Source organism: Equus caballus, chromosome 21 (assembly GCF_041296265.1).
Source record: "Equus caballus isolate H_3958 breed thoroughbred chromosome 21, TB-T2T, whole genome shotgun sequence".
NCBI lineage: Eukaryota > Metazoa > Chordata > Mammalia > Perissodactyla > Equidae > Equus > Equus caballus.
Window position 1 is genome coordinate 15862126 of NC_091704.1, and position 22037 is coordinate 15884162.

General features: G+C 44.0%; 1 protein-coding gene and 1 long non-coding RNA gene across 2 annotated transcripts; both read left to right on the top strand.

The window, feature by feature from the left end:
* Window positions 1-679: 679 nt before the first annotated feature.
* Window positions 680-20257, top strand: LOC138919905 (uncharacterized). The gene is made up of 4 exons (XR_011430449.1): window positions 680-761; window positions 9362-9554; window positions 9906-10019; window positions 20014-20257. It is a non-coding gene; the product is annotated as an uncharacterized lncRNA (long non-coding RNA).
* Window positions 14216-15160, top strand: OR2Z11 (olfactory receptor family 2 subfamily Z member 11). The gene has a single exon (NM_001391773.1). It carries the CDS (start codon window positions 14216-14218, stop codon window positions 15158-15160), a length of 945 nt encoding a protein of 314 aa, NP_001378702.1.
* Window positions 20258-22037: the final 1780 nt, after the last annotated feature.

Here is a 22037-nt window from a genome sequence, read left to right on the forward strand (position 1 = left end):
GTCTGTTTTCTACAATATGGCTTCCTTTATGCCAACCTTGTGTTGAGTCAGTATCACCAGTGCCATGCCAGTAAAGATAAAATCGAAGCAGATAGATCACTGGCCCTGCGTGAAATACTCCCCTTGAAGCCAGAAGCCATAAGAGGAATCTTACCTGTGATCAATAGGCTTTTAGAACAAGGATTGATCAGGCCACGGAGATTCCCATGAAACACCCCCATTTTACCAGTTAAAAGGCTGGAAACAGCGAAATATAGATTTCTTCAAGAGCTCAGGGCTGTCAAGGTGCGTTTGGATCCTCATGCCCCACTCCATCCCCCCAGGTGATGTCTGATCACCCTGCCCTGCCTTCAGCAGGAATGCTGTTAGGTTGGAGAGATATTGTGATTTATAATAAGAAATGCCTTCACTTCATTTCTGGAGCAGAGCTCCTAAAACTCTTGTAAAATTTCTGATATGGGAGCTATAGGGGCATCTTTTGTTACAATAATTACTTTTGTCCTCAGTTCCAGAAATAACTCCAGAGCAATAAAGGTGAAATAGATATCTTTTGTTATTCATAACAAGCCCCTTTCAACCACACCTGAATTTATGTTAATGGGGTGACTTCAGGAGAACCATAAGGGTGGGGGCTTGTTGCTAGGGGAACCAATTGTGTGATAGGTGGGTTGGAACTCTCAGCCCCATCGCCTTCACCACATCTCCAAGGTGGGGAGAAGGGCTGAAGATTGAGTTCAACATGGGGTTCAGAGAACTCCCAGGTTGGTGAACACATGGAAAATTTGGGGAGAGTGGCACATGCAGAGGGATCCTGGGAGCTCCACATCCCTTCTCCACATGTCTTGACATTTTGGAAGATCATTCCTAGGTAGAGGTTCCCACTGTCAATCCAGAGTGACAACGGAGCTGCATTTATCTATCCTAGAAGCCAGGAAGTATCAAGAGCCTTGGACATCACTGGGAAACTCCATGCCTCACGCTGGCCCCAGTCCACAGGAAAGACTGAAAAGATGAACCAAGAAACTACTTAACCTGGGACAAGGTGTTGAGAAGATTCTTGGCTTCACCCATGGGGGAGATTACATACAACAGAAGGAAATAGCGATCAGGCAGTGCTTAAAATTTTTAAATGAAAGTCTAACTTCTGTTCATGAGTTTGCCTCTCACAGCTCCGTGTTCCCGTCAGATGTTGCACTCCACCACACCAAGGCAGGTGACCAAGTTCTCCTTAAGTCTTGGAAGGAGACTTCCAGAGGATCAACTACCCCCCAAGTGGACCAGGCATTATGAAGCCCTCCTGACCACCCACCCATCAGCCAAACTGGCCAGAGTCAAGCTGCAGACTCATCACACCCGAGTCAGTCCTGGCTCCCCACCCCATGACCAGAGAACTCAGAAGCTGAAAAGAAAATAAACTGGTCTTTTGAGCTGCTGAAAGACCTTAAGCTGCTGTTATGGATTAAGGCAGCTGACATCAAACAGTCATATAAGTAAAATGAGTCAGGTTCCGGCATTTTGGGTTCTGGAATTTTGGGTTAATCAAATATGGAATAACCTGCTGTTCTAAGACTGTAGAGAAAGGCACTCAAACAATGGTAAAGCAAAATATAACCCGGTACCCGAGAACATTTTAAAAATTTCCTTCCTCAGTTTAGCCATCTTTGCCCCCTTTCCGGCAGGAAGTAGTGAGAACAATCAGTGGCCTTCTTCCTGCAAGAATGAGGATGGAAAAAAGACAGTGGGGATTGAAGCTGGGTACCTGGGGGTTACTGTAGATATTCCATGAGAATAGGATTGCCCTTGACCTTGTTCCCAATGCAGACCTAGATGAATCTTGTCGATTGGCTGTTTTCTTGTTTAGCTTGTGAGGTGACTCAGGTCTCGAGGATTTGTGAGTTTACTTTGCAGAAGAAAGAGAATGCCTTTGGGGAGGATGTCGGGCCCTCAGAAGGTACCGATGCCCAGAAGTCAGATTGCCCAGGGGCTTATCAGGAGCGACCCCTTTGTTTCTCCAAAGCTCCTCCTGCCAAGACCCTTAGCTCCATAAAACCCCCTGCTTTCAGTTCTTGGGGAGGAGATTTGAGCAAACCCCGGCTCCCACCTTCTCGTTTTGGTCAGTCTGAATAAACCCTTCTCCAGCTCCAAGCACCAATGTCTCAGTGCTTGGCTTGCTGCACATCAGGCACAGGAACCTGAGATAAGAGGTTTGATCACCTCCACCAAGTCTCTAGCCTACTAAAGACTGAAGGACATCTCTTGGAAAGACAGCCTTTGTTTAACACTTCGTGGAGACTTTTAAAGGAGGGGCACACTGTCCTAAAGTTTTAAAACGATAGCTGTGGAGTCTTTGTGGATGTGTGTCTACATCTATGTTACATATGTGTGATGTTTTACCTCCAGATGGTATAATTCTTTTAAAACTCCATTTAATTGGCTTAAAGTAAGCACTTATATAAATTATTTCTAAATATAATAGGAACTAACCCAAATGTCTTTCAGGTTAACATGATGTGAAATAATCTTTGGTAAACAAAAGCTTGTTAAACTTTGTTGGTTTGATTAAATAGGCATGTCCTCACAGTTATGAACATTGGTTATAATACAGACATGCAGCCTGGGTTTACTAGTCAAATAAGCTCAGGTTATCTCTGTCACAAAACTGGTTAGCAATAGCAATCACTTAAAGTGATAGTTAATTTTGTCTGATGTCTCATAAAGTTTTGTGGGTAATCTAAACATAATTGCTGAGAAGAAATGACTTAGATGTAAGTGAGATAAAAGTTTATAGATAAGCTTTTAGCAATAATTATATTTTATGGCATGTGTCTTTAAAATAACTTCCAAAATCTCTTTGGAAATTTGAAACTTTGAAATTTTTCTATGTTAAATTAAATGATGGGAAATTCATTGACTCATCTCTAAACTAGATAAAACATTAGACATTAATTAGTAAATATAAGTTTGTCTACTTTTGGCTTCTCATTACAGATAAACTACAAGATGTTTGGGTCTGTTGGTAAACATGACTTGTACTTTTATTAGAAGATTGTACTGTGAAGTAGCATGTTCCTAGAAATTGTGAAAAGTAATATATGTTGTAAAGTCACAGAATGCTAATGTAAAAGATAGTTTATAATAGCTTACTTCTTAGTTTTCACTGAAAACTAAGGTCTATGAAGGTTAAGAATTCTTATTAATATTGGTAATTAAAACTACTAAAAATTAGGGGCCAGCCCTGTGACCGACTGTTTAAGTTCGTGTGCTCTGCTTTGGCGGCCCAGGGTTTCACCAGTTCCGATCCTGGGAGCATCATGGCACGGCTCATCAAGCCATGCTGAGGTGGCATCCCACATGCCACAACAACAGGGACCCACAAAAGAAAAAAATACACAACTATGTACCGGGGGGCTTTGAGGAGAAAAAGGAAAAATAAAATCTTTAAAAAAAAACCTAGTAAAAATTAATAAGAAACACATCTTTGTATTCAAGAAAAGTAAGGTGTGTGTTTTCAGTAAAGAAGGTATAAAGAATGGAAACATTTATGTTGTTTTGTTAAGAAAGATAAATTTGTCCTAAAACACTAGAAGAGAAGAAGAGGGCATGGGACAAATTCTGAATGGAAAAAGAAACTTAGAAAAGGTTTGTGGAAGAGGAACCCTGAGGAGAGAGTTTTGTGAATGGCCAAGTTGGCTAAGATTAAAATGAATTTAATTAAGGGAGTGAGTTTTAATGTCAAAAGCAGGTCAGTACAAAATTAGAATTTGGTTCTTTCCTTCTCTTAAAAGGATAATTTTCCTAAACTTTTAGTCTGCTCTTCATAAAGAGATTACGATGACTCACTCCTACCCCTAATAAGGACCATAAAAGTTAGAACGGCTAGCTTACTGTGGAAGGTTACAGATAGACATACAGCCGTTGGTGGTCTTCTCCCACATCATGGCAGACCCGGGAGGAGTCTTAGCTGATATGTCTTGCTGTCTCTATGTTACTACTAGTGGCACTACAGAAGAGAGTGAAACCGGGTCACTGGAAAAGGCCACTTGGCTGACAGGAAGAAGCCAGTCAGACCACCTGCTCCTGAGCCCCTGAACAACTGTCCTTCTTCTCCTGCTCTTTGGACCCCGCATATTCAATTGTCTGGTAGCTTATTGAGGCTGTGAAATTACACCTGGTTGTTACACAAGGATACAAACAACAGGGGGTTATGCCTGGTGACCCACAAACCTGTCATAGATTAGCTGGGGAAAGTTCTGCTCCTCTAGTGGTCCCTGTGACAACACTCACACCCAGCAGGAAGCCATTACAGAAATGGAGGAGCAGGATCAAACTAGAGGAGGGCTCTTGTCACCGACTAATTGCCTTGAGGAACTCGAGTGAGATTTCAGAAGCATGTTTTCCTCCTGAGCCTGAGCAAGTGAATAACCACCTCTCCCTTTTCAATGTTCATTCCGCATCCAAAATAAAATGCCCTTGCTGTCCTGTGCTTGGGGAGCCACGACTTTGGAAAGGATTCCATGTGGTCGCCTTATTTGCAGCAGATAAATTTTACTCTGTGTGACAACTACATCTGATGAAGCCTCTGATTTCAATTCACTAAGAAGCAGACCCTCTTTGGTTTGGAAACAGATCCACATCAGAAGAAGCAAGCCACGGAGACCTGCAGCTACTCCCCCCACCTCCACTGAGCATGCAATTCTAGAGTGGAAGTGTCACTCAGACGTAAGTGTGCCCTTGTTCCCATCCGCAGGTCCATGGCTGGCTGGGATACTTTACCTCAGTGGGGAAGCTCCTAATCTCTTCCCAGAGGAACTGCCTTCATCTGCAACACGGCACGGAGAAGTTCAAGCCTAAGGTCAGTCTCATAAATAGTGGAGGTTGTGTTGAAGGGCAGTTGGGAGGAGATTGGTAGGTTCTTGGAGTACATAGGCGAAAGTGTAGGCCCACTAGTTTTCACGAGAGAAGCAGGAAAAAGACAGCTGAGAGGAGCCCTACTGGGGTCAGAAGAAATCTCCAATGCTCTTCTCAGGAACTATTCCTTCAAAGGACACCAAATTTGATTGCGTACCTCTGCAGAGCCACTTACGCCACAGGGCATCGTTGAAAACACAGTCATGTGCCACATCACCACATTTTATTCAATGATGGACCACATGTACAAGATGATCCCATAAGAGCACAATGGAGCTGAGAAATCCTCTTCACCTAGTGTCGTGGCCATCTTATCATCACTGTACAACACATTACTGACGTGTTTGGGGTGATGCTGATGTAAAGAAACCTTCAGGTCTTTAGAAGATATTCTAGAAGAAGCCATTGTTATCATAGGAGATGACAGCTTCATGGATGTTTTGCCCCTGAAGAACCACCCAGTGGCACAAGACGTGGAGGTGGAAGACAGTGATACTGACTATCCTGACCCTGTGGAGGCCTAAGCTAATGTGTGTGTTTGTGTCTTAGCTTTTAACAAAAATTTATAAAGTAAAAATGTTACAAATAGAAGAAACCTTATAGAATAAGGATATAAAGAAAGAAAATAGTTTTGGACAGCTGTACAATGTGTTTGTGTTTTAAGCTAAGTGTTATTAGAAAGTCAAAAAGTTTAAAAAAATTAAAAGTTTATTTTAAAAAAGTTACAGTAAGCTAAAGTTAATTTATTATTGAAGAAAGAAAAGTGTTTTTTGTAAATTTAGTGTACCCTAAGCGTACAGTGTTATAAAGTCGACAGCAGTGTCCAGTGATGTCCTAGGCCATCACCTTCACTCACCACTCACTCACTGACTCACCCAGAGCAACTTCCAGTCCTGCAAGCTCCATTCACAGTAAGTGTCCTATAGAGGTGTACCATTTTTATCTTTTATACCATATTTTTACTGTACCTTTTCTATATTTAAATGCACAAATACTTACCACTGAGTTACAATTGCCTACAGTATTCATGACAGTAACATGCTGTACAGGTCTGTAGCCTGGGAGCAATAGGCTAGCCCATGGAGCCTAGGTGTGCAGTAGGCTAAACCATCTAGGTTTGTGAAAGCACCCTCTGTGATGTTTGCACAATGACAAAATCACGTAATGATGCATTTCTCAAAATGTACCCCATCTTTAAGGGACACATGACTGTATACTCTTTTATAGTTATACAATTAGCTTGTGTATGTTTACTTCTTTTCATTTTTTTTTTTTTTTACAGTGGATTTGTTGCCAACTAATTGCCCCATGGAACTCAAGGGTGGGTTTGGAAGCATTTAACTATTTTTCCAAATTGTTTTTTTCCCTTTTGTTATGTTAAGAAGATGCAATCACCAACCACAGACCGAGGCCGAGCCTCACCACAAGAGTTTCACCTATGACCTTTTCCTTATTTTTAATGCTGGGATTTCTCCAAGAGGAGCTTAGGCCTTCTTGCTGTAACCTGTAATGTATGTGGCAGCGTGTTTGTCACTGAGCTTGCACAAGCGAACACCCACCTCTCCCTTTTGAATATTCCTTTCCCGTCCACAATGAAAGTCCCTGCTTCCCTCTGTTTGGGGATGCCATGACTCTGGACACGACTCTTCCTGCTCTCCCATTTGCTGTTTCCTGTATGCTTCCCTTTTGAGACAGCTCCCTCTGGTGGAGAGTCTGATTTAACTCACCAGGAGGGAGTCCGCTTTGGTTTCGGTAACAGATCTACGTTACCATCTGGGGTCAGTTGCTTTCAGCTTGAAGAACTTCCCTTAGAGTTTCTTGTAAAAGGCCTCTGGTAAAAAAATTGTCCCAGGTTTAATTGTGGAATGTCTTTATTTCACTTTCATTTTGGAAAATGGCCTTGCTGGATAAATGACTCTCTCTGTCTCATTCCCTGACCTGGTGGTCTCTCCCATGAGGCACGGGCAGGTTCATGGAACCATAAAAACAAATAACGACTAAGGAATTACTCCTGGGGTTCCCGGAAGAGCCAAAGGATCAGGAGCTTCTCTTTGGGCTGAACTTGGTCTTCGTGGTTGAGTACTCCCTTATTATCATCTCTGACTCCCACCTCCATGCTCCCTTGGGCTTGGTCTTCTCCAACTTCTGTTTTTTATGTTTGCCATCCTAACCATTGTTTTCCTCCCCACAGCCCCAGTACATAGTTGTATATCCTAGTTGTAAGTCATTCTAGTTCTATGTGGGATGCTGCCACAGCAAGGCTGATGAGTGGTGTGTACATCCACGCCCAGAATCTGAACCCATGAGCCCTGGGCTGCTGAAGCAGAGGGTTTGACCTTAACCACTCAGCCATGGGGCAGGCCCTCCTCCAACTTCTCCTTTGCTGACATTTTAACTCCACAAGGGTCCCCAAAATGCCAGAGAACATCCAGAAGGGTACAAAGCAATCACTCTTACAGATTGCCTCACCTGGATATCCTTTGCCATGGTTTTAGTGGGATGAGCAACTGACTCCTTGACTATGATTCATGTGTAGCCGTTGGTCTTGGCTGTATTTATGATGTTATGAGCTTACAGTTCTGGACCCAGCTAGTTTTGTATCTTGGTTCATTACTCCTTTGTACTCTCTGCTTCATCACCTGGTTTGGGTCTAGATATCACTGCATATACACTAAGCCCTTTCCCATTTCTTCAGCAACGTTGCCAAGGTCCCCATGGAAACCGAGACCGCCAGCGTTTACTGATTTCCCTTGTGTCTGTGAGTTCTGTGAATACTCTCAGAGAATATGGATTTGAGAAGAGAATTACTCTAGAATAGGCGGAATAAGAAAGCTGGGCTACTTCCTGGCAGTCCTTCCAACATCACAGCTTCATTATTTCATTCATAAGAGATTCTCTGAAGATCAGAAAGGTTATTTTGTGTGTGTACATATGTGTCGATGCTAAGAAAAACAAGATTCTCACACCCCCTTCTCCCAAAGGAGGACAAATAAAGACTTGAATTGCCTGACACAACAGTTTGGATTTGGAATCTCTGGAAAGTTCAGTCACCGGTCACAGCGCTTTCCACCTTCCTGGAATAAGATCCCACACTCCTCCAGGGATAACTCTAGTCCCCGGGGCTCTAGCTCCCATGGCTGTTAATTTCCCCTCTGACAAAAAGGGACTTTCTGATGTAACCCCGTCCCCCAGAGCCTCTATCCTCACACAGTTTTGTCAGTCATCCCAAAGGCCGAGCAAGATTCATTAGGCAAAGATGCTGGATTCCAGGGAGGTTTTACTGAGAAGGCATCCCAGGAGGAGGAGAATGGAAGTGTGTGTAAAGGCCACGAGGGAGTCTCTCAGACCCGAACAAGTAGGGGTGAGAGTCTGGAACCCCCTGCTGGTGGGGCTTTCTGGGGTCTAGGCATGATTAGAGAGGAGACACTGAAGGCAAGAAAGAGCCCTCGGAGTTGATGATTTTACATTCATTTTCATGATCCTGTGGAGTCTGAGTCTATGAAGGCAGTTGGAGGGAAAGACAGATTGTGTTTGCCTCTTAATCTCCCCCAGCTCTGAGGTGGGCATCTGACCATTACTTTTATCTCAGTCAGTCAGCCCCGCACAAGCCTGAGCGTGCCAGACCCTCAGGGGATGTCATCTACTTCAAAGTCCATGCTTGAACTTCCATAGCAGCTGCTGAGCTAGGAAGACCTGGAGCTGTGGCCATCGCTGAGAGATTGGACTTAGGACCTGCTCCCTGGCACAGCCCAGACACACCTTCGGCTCTCCTTCCAGGGGCAGATTAGATATCTGATGCTCTGAAGCAGTTTTCAGAGATCAAATCAGACTGGCCTGGAGAGCCACTTGGCAGAATAGAGAACACACGTGATTAGGAATCAGTCAGGGTGGGTTTGACTCCCAGCTCGGCCAGTCAATCACGCTGTCACCTTAGACATGTCATCACACTAAGCATTTCTCTTTCAGATTTTATTCGTACAGAAGATGCTTATGGAGCCCTTGCTATGCACTTGGTGCTCTGTGGTTGCGCGTGAGGGCAGAATAGACAATAAAAGAGCAAAACTCTGAGAACTGGGTCTCAAGGACTCATTATTTGATTAGCAAACTAGCAAAGAGACGAAAAGACAGAATTGCAGGGTAACTTGGATGGACCAGAGGAACTTTTGCCTCTATGGCTCTTTCTTCTATAAACTATATGTACATATATATTTTTTTAAATATATTTCATAGCTTGTTTCTGGTATAATGACACATACTCCAGGTTGCATAGAGTTATCTCTTTTCTTCTGAATTTAGAAGAAATCAGAACATTTTCACTGGGCCTGGATCTCCTCTGCCTGATGGAGGAAGGACTCGTCCATGGTCCATCACAGGTAGGAGATGCTAGAAAGGTTTTATTGGCTACAGGGAGTCGGCTAACCCCAATGCCTCTTCTCTCATCTCTCATTTTCAGCAAAGGGCATCAGATCTGAAATACAAGCAGCAACAGGAGAATATGAAGAGGAGGAGTCTTAAAAGTCAACTCAAAAAACGGGTTGTAGAGACTCCTCATCCTGAGGTGTGAGGGAGGTGATTTAAGACAAGGCGATAACCCACCTGAAGCCAAGCCTTATCTGTGTCCAGCCCTGCTCGCCTGACTGGGGAAGGTGGGTTTAGTGCAGGGAACCGCCTTTTTCCTAAAATGTCCTGAAGGAAGAATATGCGTGAAGCCCAAGGCCAACCATGACATAGGGATCCAATCCTATTGGAGAAGCTGCTTGCAGGAGATTTCAAAAGCCAGTGAGGTGAATGTGCTGCTCTGTGGATGCATCAGTAGAAAGGGGACCACCTGGTAATTCTAGAAGGGAAGAGGAGGTCAGGGAAACGCAGTGCTGACTGCCCAATGGAAGGAAGGGGGCCTTCAACGGCTAAGACATTGGGGAGATACCATATAGTCTGCAGTGGTGGAAGATCTGAAGGTCCTGGGCCAGTGACATTGAGTTCACTTTGTGTTCCAGACCAATCGACAGTTCTTGAAGGTAAACCAGAGTCGAGCTGCATGGTATCTTCTCGAGGTGGAGACTGGGGGGCTGTTGACCAATCAGCTGAAAGGACCAGCGTAACAGAGCCAGGTGAGTGACTGGGGGTGTGCCAGGGCAAGAACATCCAAGGAGACCCGGGACCCGTGGCTGGTGAGGTGGTTTCTGCCCCAGGCCAGGCAGTAAGACAGTCATCAGACAGAGGAGATAAACACACCATGATTGGGGCAGAAGAGCCAACGGTTTCCTTAGGGAAGCAGGACATGAACAATACATTGTTCTTTATTGGAAAGTAAGATGTGAAGAGAAAAGCAAGGATTCTGGAGTTACACCAGCTGTGGTTTTAAATTGATTCCACCTCTTGTTTACTGCGTGATCTTGGGTTGATATATTATTTTCCTATGGCTGCTGAAACAGAGTACCACCAACTGGATGGTCTCAGACAACAGAGATTTATTCTCTCGCAGTTCTGGAGGCCAGAAATCCAAAATCGAGGGGTTGGCAGCATGGATTCCTTCTGGGGGCTCTGAGGGGGAATCTGTCCCAGGCCTCTCTCCTGGATTCTAGTGGCTTCCGGCAATCCTGTGCCCCTTGGCATGTAGCTGGGTCACTTCAATCTCTGCCTCCGTCTTCACACGGCATCTTCTCAGCATCTCTGTGTGTCCCCTCCTCTGCTTATAAGGTCACTGGTCATTGGATTTAGGGCACACCCTAAATCCAGGATGATTTCATCTCCAGATCCTTAACTAAGTACATCCGCAAAGACCCTCTTGCCAATCAGGCCACACTCTGAGGCTGCAGTGGACGCGCAGTTGGGGGCAGCACTATTCCCCACAGGACAGTCAGCTGCTGCACTGCTTTAAACTCAGTTCCTTCTCCATCCAAGGCAGATAATACCAACACCTACGGATAAGGACCAAGTGAAAACAACGTGCCTGTGAAATACTCCAAATTATCTAGCCCGAGATGCCCATAGGGCCAAGGTCGAGAAACCCTTCAACAAAACCCATCAGTCGCTCTCTGACCCTAGCATGGTGCCCCATACATAGTGAATGCTTAATAAGAATAAGCTTCCCTTTCTTCCCCTTACAAGGGGTGAGATATGGGTGAATAGAAAGAACCAAGTACACTGTGCACGTGAAAATCTTTTGACAAGATCCAGAGGGACTGTTTCACTATGAGTTGGCCCCAAAGACAATGATTAAAAGACAAACCCTTCTCTGTAGAGAGACGTGGAAACAATGCAATTCTCCAGGGATTTAAGTTGGCACTAGTTATATGAATATCTCCTTTAAAATGCATCTGAAAATCCAAATTCACAGATTGATTTCCAGGGATGCATGGGACACGAAGCTCATCTCTGCTGACAGACCAAGTCAGTGGACTCAAGCAACATCCCAGAGGCTCCATTCAGGGTCAGAGAAGGGCCGATGGATTTCAGTTGAAGGGTTTCTCAATCTTGGAACCATTGAAATTTGGGGCCAGATAATTCTTTGAGGTGGGGCCATTTGTGCATTGTAGGGTGTTTAGCAGCATCCCTGGCTTCGACCAATTAGATGCCAGGAACGCCCCCAGTTGTGACAAGCAAAAATGTCTCCAGACATTGCCAGTGTCCCCTGGGCAGGGAGAAGGCAGTTACCTCTGGCTGAGACCCACCTCATTAGAGTGAAAACAGAGGAACTGCCATTTCAGAAGAGCATGACAGAATGGACTTGAATTGACTGATTTTTGCCATGCAACCAGACAAGAGTTATGTGAAATAACATGAACAAAAAGAGCCAATATGTAATGAATACTCTTACTACCTGCAGACACTGAACTGAGCAGCAGGCATCATTATCCTACCATAGGAAGGGATCTTAGAAGTCACCCAGCCCATGTTTTTAATGTTTACCCTTCCTCTACCGTAAGAATAATAGTTGTGACCTTAAATCAAGAAATTACCATACGGTTGTCGTCGTGCTAAGCTCTTGAATTCATTATCTCATTTAATGCTCATAGCTACTCCTATACGGAAAGTGTTATTTATCCCCATAGACAGGTTGGGAAACTGAGTCCCAGAAAGATTGAATAATGTACCTGAAGTCACGTAGCTAGGATGCAGTTGAGTTGGCATTCAAATCTTGCTCTAAGCCCAGAGTGTATTCTCTTAACTATATGCCAAACAATCCACACTCACCATATTGCTTCTCCTTGGAATGACCTTATTTCTCTATCTACCTAGAAAATGACCTTAGCTGACTTTCAACACTCAGCTCAAATGTCTCCTCTCCTGCAAATCATTTTCTGACCCTCCCACCTTTGCAGGCAGACTTGGGCACTAGACCCCATGGGAACACCCAGCTCAATACACATGTCTTTGTTGCATCCCTTTTCATGCTGTCGTAAAGTGATTTGCTTATCTACTTGCACCCCAACCAAACTCTAAGTTCTTTGAGGGCAGCTCTAAGAGGTCTTTCTGTTTCCACCCCACACATCATTGATTGAATACAACTGACACTACCTCATGAAGCTCTCATTCCATTTGGGGTAGATTTCACTCTTAAAGAATTCCATGTCAGCCAGAACCATAATCGGCCTGTCTGAATTCCACCCACAGGTCGAATGAGATAGTTACGGCTTCCCTCTCCTTCTTATAACAGTTTGATTTTGAGAGCAGCTCTCACCGGTGCAGAGAGGCCTCCCTCAACCACTTCATCCAAAGATGGTTGCTCTAGTGACTTCCTATAGGATCTCCCTGCTTGTTTCTTCATATTTATTTCTAGTAAAAACTATATGGTTTATTTGTTTCCTTGTTTCTTATAACTCTCATGAGAGCAGGGATTTTGTCCATTATTTTAACCACTATGTCGCTTATGCCTCCTTCAGTGACTGGCACTTAGAAGAAACTCAATTTTCATTGAATGAAAGAATGAATTAAATGAATAGTTGTGGACAGCATAGTGAAGGACCTTGATGTGATGGGAAATCTGGATGGGCAGTCATTTAAGAAGGCCTTCAATGTCAGCTTTAGTGTGACACTGGCACAGGCAATACAAAGAGAGACAGATGGAGAGAAACCAGCAGTCATCAGTTAGGCAAGGGGAAAACTCTTGGTCACGTTTCATGATTAGAGGGAATCAAGTCAGAGAAGCTGAAAGACATGCAGGATAAGTGTCATCAATGATTTGGGCACCAGAGGTCTTGAGTAGACACCCACTCAGCACTGACCCATCTTGGTCTCGAAGTAGCCCACTCCCTTTGCACATCTGATAAAGCAGACCTCTTCTGGATCTTTCCAAGGTCGAACCCTCCTGGTCTCAAAAGGCTGGCTCCTCTACAGTTCTCTACACACTTCTCTGTACTTCCCCACTGATGATGGTGACAGATGCCACTTTGGCCCAGAAGTTCTCAGTGTTGGAGGTGATGTGTGTGAATAGTATTCCAGGGCAGTTTGAGTTTCCCTGGAGGTCATGTTGAAGCTAAGAAGGTCAAGTATCAGTATTTTTAGTTAGGTGGAGGCAGTCCCCCCGATCCCTCAGACATCTTCCTTGTTCACTGCATTCGTTCTGCAGATTTTTGTTGAATACTTAATACACGCTAAGCAAAATGTTCTCCACTCCCACCCTGTGGAATCAAGCCTCAAAAAGCCATCTGATATTCTGGACAACTTGACCCCCACCACCCCCGACCATTTGTTTCCAACCTCATGTGTCCCTTTATGGTATAGATGCCTTGGGTCCACATCCTAAATGTCATCCCACCTCCGACTCTCATCAGACATTATCCCTTCCCTTCTCTCATTCCAGAATTTGGAAACAAGAATTTCCTCATGGCTTTGGACTTAATTTTTGATCCAGCCTCATCATCCCCTATCATCCTTGCAATTCTCCAACTTCATCTTCTACTCTCTGCATAATCCCACTTCTGCTTTGCCTCATGGCCTCTAGGATGGGGTGTAGTTCAATATTCCACTGGGGCTGACTTGCACTGTCTAGCTTGGGACAGAGGGTGTAACTGAAAGTGTTGGTGGGTAGTGTTTGCCTGAAGGGTGAAAGCATGACTTTTATTCATAAATGGTAAAAGAAGATATCCTTTTGTTGTTCCTCATCTCCTGACCAGAGCAGACATAATGAACCAATCATGGTATTTTTTCCCACTGAACCTGAATGTGCTCATCATCCTTCTCAAGAGACCCCAGGCAGCCAATATCAAACGACTGTAGTTGGCATTTGAGATGAGTCTAACCTCCAGTGACACTCCTTGCCAAATAGCCTGTTCTTCGTACAGATAATGACACCTTCAGGAAGATGGGGGAATCAAACCTGTCCGTGACCTCGGACTTCACTCTAATGGGACTCTTCAGCCACTCAGGGCCACCTCTGGTCCTATTCTCCCTTGTGGTCACCATATTCACCGTGGGCCTTCTGGGTAACGCCATCCTGCTCTTCCTGATCTGCACAGACTCCAGGCTCCACACCCCCATGTACTTCCTGCTCAGCCAACTCTCCCTGTTGGATGTTGGCTTTCCACTGGTCACCATCCCCAAGATGGCAGTCGACTTCCTGCAGGGCGAGAGTTCCATCTCCTTCCAAGGTTGTGGAGCTCAGATGTTCTTTCTGATGCTGATGGGTGTCTCTGAGGGTGTCGTGCTATCCTTCATGTCTTATGACCGCTATGTTGCCGTGTGCCACCCCCTGCATTATCCCTTACTCATGAGACGTCAGGTCTGCCTGCTCATGATGGGCACCTCCTGGTTGTCAGGTGTGCTTGTGGCGTGCATCCAGACTTCCATCATCCTGCACTTCCCCTACTGTGCCTCACGCGCTGTGGACCACTTCTTCTGTGAACTGCCTGCCCTGCTGAAGCTCTCTTGCGCTGACACCTCAGCTTATGACTTGGCGCTGTCCATCTCGGGGGTGCTGATCTTGCTGCTGCCCCTGTCACTCATAGCCACCTCCTACAGCCAAGTACTGGGGGCTATTTTCCGAATGCACTCAGCTGAGGCCCGACACAAGGCCTTCACCACCTGCTCCTCGCACATCGCTGTGGTGGGGCTGTTTTATGGGGCAGCCGTGTTCATGTACATGGTGCCAGGCACTTACCACAGCCCACAGCAGGACAACGTGGTCTCCCTCTTCTACAGTCTTGTCACTCCAACACTCAACCCCCTCATCTATAGCCTAAGGAATCGAGAAGTTCGAATGGCTCTGGTCAAGGTCCTTGACAGAGCTGGCTTCAGGTCAAAGAGATGAGCTCAAGGGGGATGTTGTGTTGTCCCAGGGGCCCTCCCTTACAGTAGAAACCTCTTTCATTCACCGTCCATGTGGTGCAAGATGTACTATGACCAGCTCCATTCCTCCTCCCAGCCTCACTTCTGATCTTGTGGATTTATAGGAAACAAACATAGTGATCCCAATCACTTAAACAAAAGGAGGGGTTTTTTTTCACTCTTAAACAGTAGGAATTTTTACTTGAAGAACGCCAACCCAACAAGGGAAATGAACCCCAGCTTCCGGGTATTTTCACCACGCCTTAGTGTCCTGCCTTACACTCCATTCTTATACATTTCATCACAGTGAGTGATGAATCTGGGATCCAAACATTGAAATCCAAGCATGAAAAGGGATCCAGAGGCTGTTACTCTTACAGTGATGCTCAGAGAGTCCCTGACCCTGATGGTTCTTAGCTGTGTCTTTGTTTGAGTCATATTTTCAGGTTTTACAGAAGTGGAAGGCTGTCACTCAAGATGACCCTAGCTGTTCAGTCCACACATGTGTTACTTTTGCTGACTCCATTATTATCGTGCAGAGATATAAAATGGTGAAACCCATTCTTAATGGAACATCAGGGCCATCTAAGATTAGATGCTGCCATTTTTAAACTCCTATTATCATCACCCAATTGCACAAGAGTTAAGATTACTCAGTTAATGATTTCCATGGAATGATGCATCTCTGTTCCTTGTCTTTGCAGAGACGTTTATCTAATGTATCTTTGGATGAAGAATTAGAGCCATTTTGGGGCCAGCCCCATGGCCAAGTGGTTGAGTTCAAGCACTCTGCTTTGGCGGCCCAGGGTTTCTCTCGTTCAGATCGTGGGTACGGACCTAGCACCACTCATAAAGCCATGCTGAGGTGGGGTCCCACATTGTAGAATTAGAAGGACCTACAACTAGAATATCCAGCTACATCCTGGGGGGCTTTGGAGAGAAGAACGAGAAAAAAAGAAAAGACCAGCAGCAGATGTGATCTCAGGGCCAATCTTAAAAAAAAAAAAGAATTAAAGCCATTTCTATCCATATGAAGGCTGAGTTGACATGTCATCCTAAGTATTTTGAATAGCAGGTGCCAATCATTGTGTGGGGGTATTGTGTGTGTTGAAGAAAGGGGTTGTTGAGTGGGAGTTTTTAATTTTTTTATCATTTTATTGAAGTCATATTGGTTTATAATATTGTATACTTTCACTTGTACTTTATTATATATCAGTTTCTGTATAGACTGCATCATGCTCAATACCAATAGTCTAGTTTTTATCCGTCACTATACATATGTGCCCCTTTACCCCCTTCACCCACCCCCAAACCCCCTTCCCCTCTATTAACGACTAATCTGTTTTCTTTATACAAGTGTTTGTTTATCTTCCACATATGAGTGAAATCACGCAGTGTTTGTCTTTCTCCATCTAGCTTATTTCACTTAAGGTCCCTCAAGGTCCATCCATGACATTGCAAATGGGACATTTTGTCTTTTTTATGGCTGAGTAGTATTCCATTATATATATATATATATATATATATATAATACATATATACATATATATATATATGCCACATCTTCCTTATCTATTCATCAGTTGATGGGCACTTTGGTTGCTTCCATGTCTTGGCTATTGTAAATAATGCTTCAGTGAACATAGAGGTGCATAGATCTCCTTGTATTATTGATTTCATTTACTTTGGATAAATACCCAGTAGGGGGATCATACAGTATTTCTATCTTTAATTTCTTGAGAAAGCTCCATACTGTTTTCCATAGTGGTTGCACGAGTTCACATTCCCACCAGCAGTATATGAGGGTTCCCTTTTCTCCACATTCTCTCCAAGACTTATCCATTCTCGGCTTGTTAATTATAGCCATTCTGACAGGTGTGATGTGGTATCTCACTGTAGTTTTGATTTGCATTTCCCTGATAATTAGTGATGTTGAACATCTTTTCATGTTCCTGGTGGCCATCTGTTTATCTTCCTTGGAAAAATGTCTGTTCAGATCCTCTGCCTACTTTTTGATCAGGTAGTTTGGTTTTTTGTTGTTGAGTTGTATGAGTTCTTTTTTTTTCCTTTTGGTGAGAAAGATTGGCCCATAGCTAACCCCTTTCCCCAATCTTCCTCTTTTTGCTTGAGGAAGATTGTCCCTGAGCTAACTTTTGTGCCAATCTTCCTCTATTTTGTATGTGGGCGCTGCCACAGCATGACTTGCTGAGCCGTGCGTAGGTCCACACCCGGGATCTGAACCACTGAAGCAGAGGACGTGAAACTAACCACTACAGCCCCAGGCTGGCTCCTGTGTGAGTTATTCATATATTTTGGAGATTAACTCCTTGTCAGATACATGATTTTCAAATATTTTCTCCCAGTTGATGGATTGTCTTTTCATTTTGTTCCTGGTTTCCCTTGCCTTTCAGAACTATTTTAGTCTGATGTACTTCCATTTATTTATTTTTTCTTTTGTTTCCCTTGCCTGATTAGACATAATATTCAAAAAGATGCTGCTAAAATTGATATTGAAGAGTATACTACCTCTATTTTCTTCTAGGATTTTTATGGTTTCAGGTTTTACATTCAAGTCTTTAATCCATTTTGAGTTAATTTTTGTGTATGGCATGAGATAATGGTCTACTTTCATTCTTTTGCATGTGGCTGTCCAGTTTTCCCAACACCATTTATTCAAGAGACTTTCCTTTCTCCATTTCATGTTCTTGGCTCCTTCGTCAAAGATTAACTGTCCTTAGATGTGTGGTTTTATTTCTGGGCTTTCAAGTCCGTTCCGTTGATCTGTGTGTCTGTTTTTGTACCAGTACCATGCTGTTTTGATCACTACAGCTTTGTAGTACATTTTGAAGCCAGGGGTTGTGGTGCCTCCAGCTTTGTTCTTTTTTCTCAGGATTTCTTTAGCAATTTGGGGTCTTTGGTTGCCCCATATGAATTTTAGGATTCTTTGCTCCATTTCCATGAAGAATGTCATTGGGATTCTGACTGGGGTTGCCTTGAATCTGTAGACTGCTTCAGGTAGTAGCATTTTAACAATGTAGGTAGATATTTTAACAAGGTAGGACGTTTTAGCAATGCTTATTTTTCCAATCCGTGAGCATGGAATATCTTTCCATTTCTTTATGTATTCTTCGATTTCTTTCAGTAATGTCTCATAGTTTTCAGTGTATAGGTCTTTCACCTCCTTGGTTACATTTATTCCTAGATGTTATTTGTTTCAGTTGCAATTGTAGGTGGGATTGAATTCTTGATTTCTCTTCCTAGTAGTGCATTATTAATGTATAGAAATGCAACTGATTTTGTAAGTTGATTTTATACCCTGCAATTTTGCTGTAGTTGTTGATTATTCCCAATAGTTTTCTGGTGGATTCTTTAGGATTTTCTATAGACAGAATCATATCATCAACAAACAGCAAGAATGTCACTTCTTCCTTTCCAATTTGGATACATTTTATATCTTTTTCTTGCCTAATTGCTCTGGCCAAAACCTCCAGTACTATGGTGAATAAGAGTGGCAAGAGTGGGCACGCTTGTCTTGTTCCTGTTCTCAGAGGGATGGCTTTCAGTTTTTCTCCATTGAGTAGGATGTTGGCTGTGGCTTTGTCATATATGGCCTTTATTATGTTGAGATACTTTCCTTCTATGTCCATTTTATTGAGAGTTTTGTCATAAACGGATATTGTATCTCATGAGATGCTTTCTCTGCATTGGGATGATCATGTGGTTTTTATACCTCGTTTTGTTAATGCGGTGTATCTCAGGTATTAATCCCACTTGTTTATAGTGTATGGTCCTTTTAATGTTCTACTGAATGTGGTTTGCTAGTATTTTGTTGAGGCTTTTTACGTCTATATTCACCAGGGATATTAGCCTGCATTTCAAAGAGATATCTGCATTCCCATGTTCATTACAGCATTATTCACAATAGCCAAGATGTGGAAACAACATTAAGTGGTCATCGACAGATGAATGGATAAAGAAATGTTGTATATATATTTATAATGGAATATTACTCAGCCATTAAAAAGATGGAAATTCTGCCATTTCCAACAATATAGATGAACTTGGAGGACTTTATCCTAAGTACTACAAGCCAGACGAAGACAATACTGTATAATGTCACTAATATGTGGGATCTAAAAAAGAAAAAGTCAAACTCATAGAAATAGAGTAGAATGGTAGTTGCCAGGATTAGAAGTGGGAGGAATGAGAACATGCTGGTCAAAGGGTACAAAGTTTGTTATCAGATAAACGAGTTCTGAGGATCTAATATACAATATGGTGACTATAGTTAATACTACTGTAGTGTACACTTGAAATTTGCTAAGAAAGCAGATCTTAAGTGTTCTCATCACAAAAAAATGTTAATTATATTGGGGCTGGCCTGGTGGTGCAGCGGTTAAGTGTACACATTTCGCTTTGGTGGCCCGGGGTCCCCCGGTTCGGATCCCTGGTACAGACATGGCACCACTTGACAAGCACGCTGTGGCAGGCGTCCCACATATAAAGTAGAGGAAGATGGGCACAGACGTTAGCTCAGGGCCAGTCTTCCTCAGCAAAAAGAGGAGGATTGGCAACGGATGTTAGGTCAGGGCTAATCTTCCTCAAAAAGAAAAAGGTAATTATATGAGGTAATGCATGTGTTAATTAACTTGATTGTGGCAATCATTTCACAATATATACATATACCAAATAATCACATTGCACACCTTAAATAAATACAATTTTATAAAGCTGGGGTGAAAATGGATTCCACCTATTAAAAAAAGGAAATTTGTAAGCAAAATAAATGGTGTTATTGTTTCAGCCCACTAACCTTGGAGGTTATTTGTTACACAGCAACTGAGAACTGAGACAGCTGGGACAGAAGTCAGCCTACCCCACAACAAACTGGAAAACATCGAGAAGACTATCACACATACAGGTATGGACGCAGTGACGGGACCAGGGTCTGCACCTTGAAGTTTAAACTAAGAATACTATGGAGCACCACAATTACATAGCCACTTAAATAATATTTGTTTCATTCTTGATTTTGTAAATGAATAGTTGCAGGAGATGGTTTATAAAATATTGTATATTATCTCTGTAGTCGATGTACATCGTTTCTAAGTAAGCATGAAACCTGGCTCAAATGCTTTCACTTCTAAAAGTCTGTGTGGGGGATGCGTGGAGGCCCTGTCTAGATGCGAGCCACGGTGGCATTCGGAGCAATGAGGGGCACCATGGCTTTGTCACCAATGACCTAGAAGTGCCAAGGGAATTCTGCCATTTCTGGGGCCCTTGAGGAAGGTTCTGCCAAGATGAGTGCCTCAGAGACAAGGATCTCTCCCCAGCCTGAGTTCAATGAAAGTACAGGAAAAGGAAAAAGAAAGGAATGGTGAGTGTTGCGCTCTTCCCCTCAGAGGGCACCTCTAGCAGTGGTTCCACTGGGGGTGGACAATTTTTTGGCATCTGGCTCCTTAACAAGGCTCTCGGGACCCCACTCGGGCTGCAGGGGATGGGGTGTGAGTGCTAAAGCTCCTTCGTGAGGGGCCGCAGACTTACCCCAATCGCTCAAAGCCCCAAATCCCATTCTGGGTGCAGCTGGGCTACTGCCCAGCAGGCGGTTCAGATCCAGACGGCAGAGGCGCATGCGTCACCCTGGGACGAGTGTCTGACTTCAGCTCTTACGTGGGGAGAGAAGTAGAAGGTGGAAGCAGAAAGAAAGAGCAGAAGTTCTGGAGTCAGCCAGACCTGTTGTGTGACCTTGGGCAAGTGACTTTGCCTCTCTGAGCCCTGACTATTTAGTCTTCATACTGTATAAGTGGGACAGGAAAGTCTCCGTATGTGTAAGCCATGCGAGCTGCTCTGTCGTAATGTTTACTAAGAGTGGGCTTCGGAACCAAAGAGACCTGAGCAAGTTGACCTTCCTGCACCTCACAGTCTTCCTCTAGAGAACAGGAGGAGCAGCAGCTCCCCTGGAGAATTAGAGACGGTCCTGCGCGTGGACTCACGCACCCAGTGAGCCTCAGTGCCTGTGAGCTGTCGGCTGCAGAACGAAGGGGAGCCGCTGCAGGTTTCCAGCATGGGAGAGGCAGGAGAGGCTGATCTGGGGACTGTCGGGGTGAAGGAGGAGTCAGAAGAGACATTAGGCCGACCAGTGAGGGGACAGACGGGCAGTCCAGGGTGAGTGGATGCAAATCTGGTGGAGGTATTAGGCACTAGGTACTAGGAAGGAAGGTAGGGGACAGGAGGGAGGGCCATTATAGGAGGTCAGATTAGCAGAGTGGGGACCAATTAGCCAAGAGGGTAAGGGGGAGTGGACAATACCTGGTCTCTGATTTGGGGGTGGGGGGATTATGAAGGAGGCAGAAAGTCCTGAAGAAGATTCACCTGGAGATGCCCAGGAGGATGACATAAGCTCAAGCACTGTGGACAGAACCCAGAGATATAGGACAGTGGATCCATTTCCCTTGTTCCCACACTCATCCTTAGAATGGAAGACAGGAACCAGGAACCACATTGAGTGTGAGTGAGAGACAGACAGACGGATACAGAGACAGAGACAGAGACACAGAGGCACAGAGAGAGAGAAACCGACACAGAAACACAGAGACAGAGACACAGAGAGTCAGAGAGACGAACAGAGACACAGAGAGACAGAGCGGGACAGAGACAGAAGGAGAAGCATTTAGAGCTCAGGCATTCAAAACATGTTCAGCATCTTGATTGCAGTGATAGTCTCACAGGCCATGAGTAAATCAGAACTCATCAAATCCTACAATTAAACACGTGCCCTTTACTGCACGTAAGGTGTATTTCAATAAAGTAGTAACAAAGGTCCGAAGGAAAAAACTTCATAGTTTATGATATGACACACA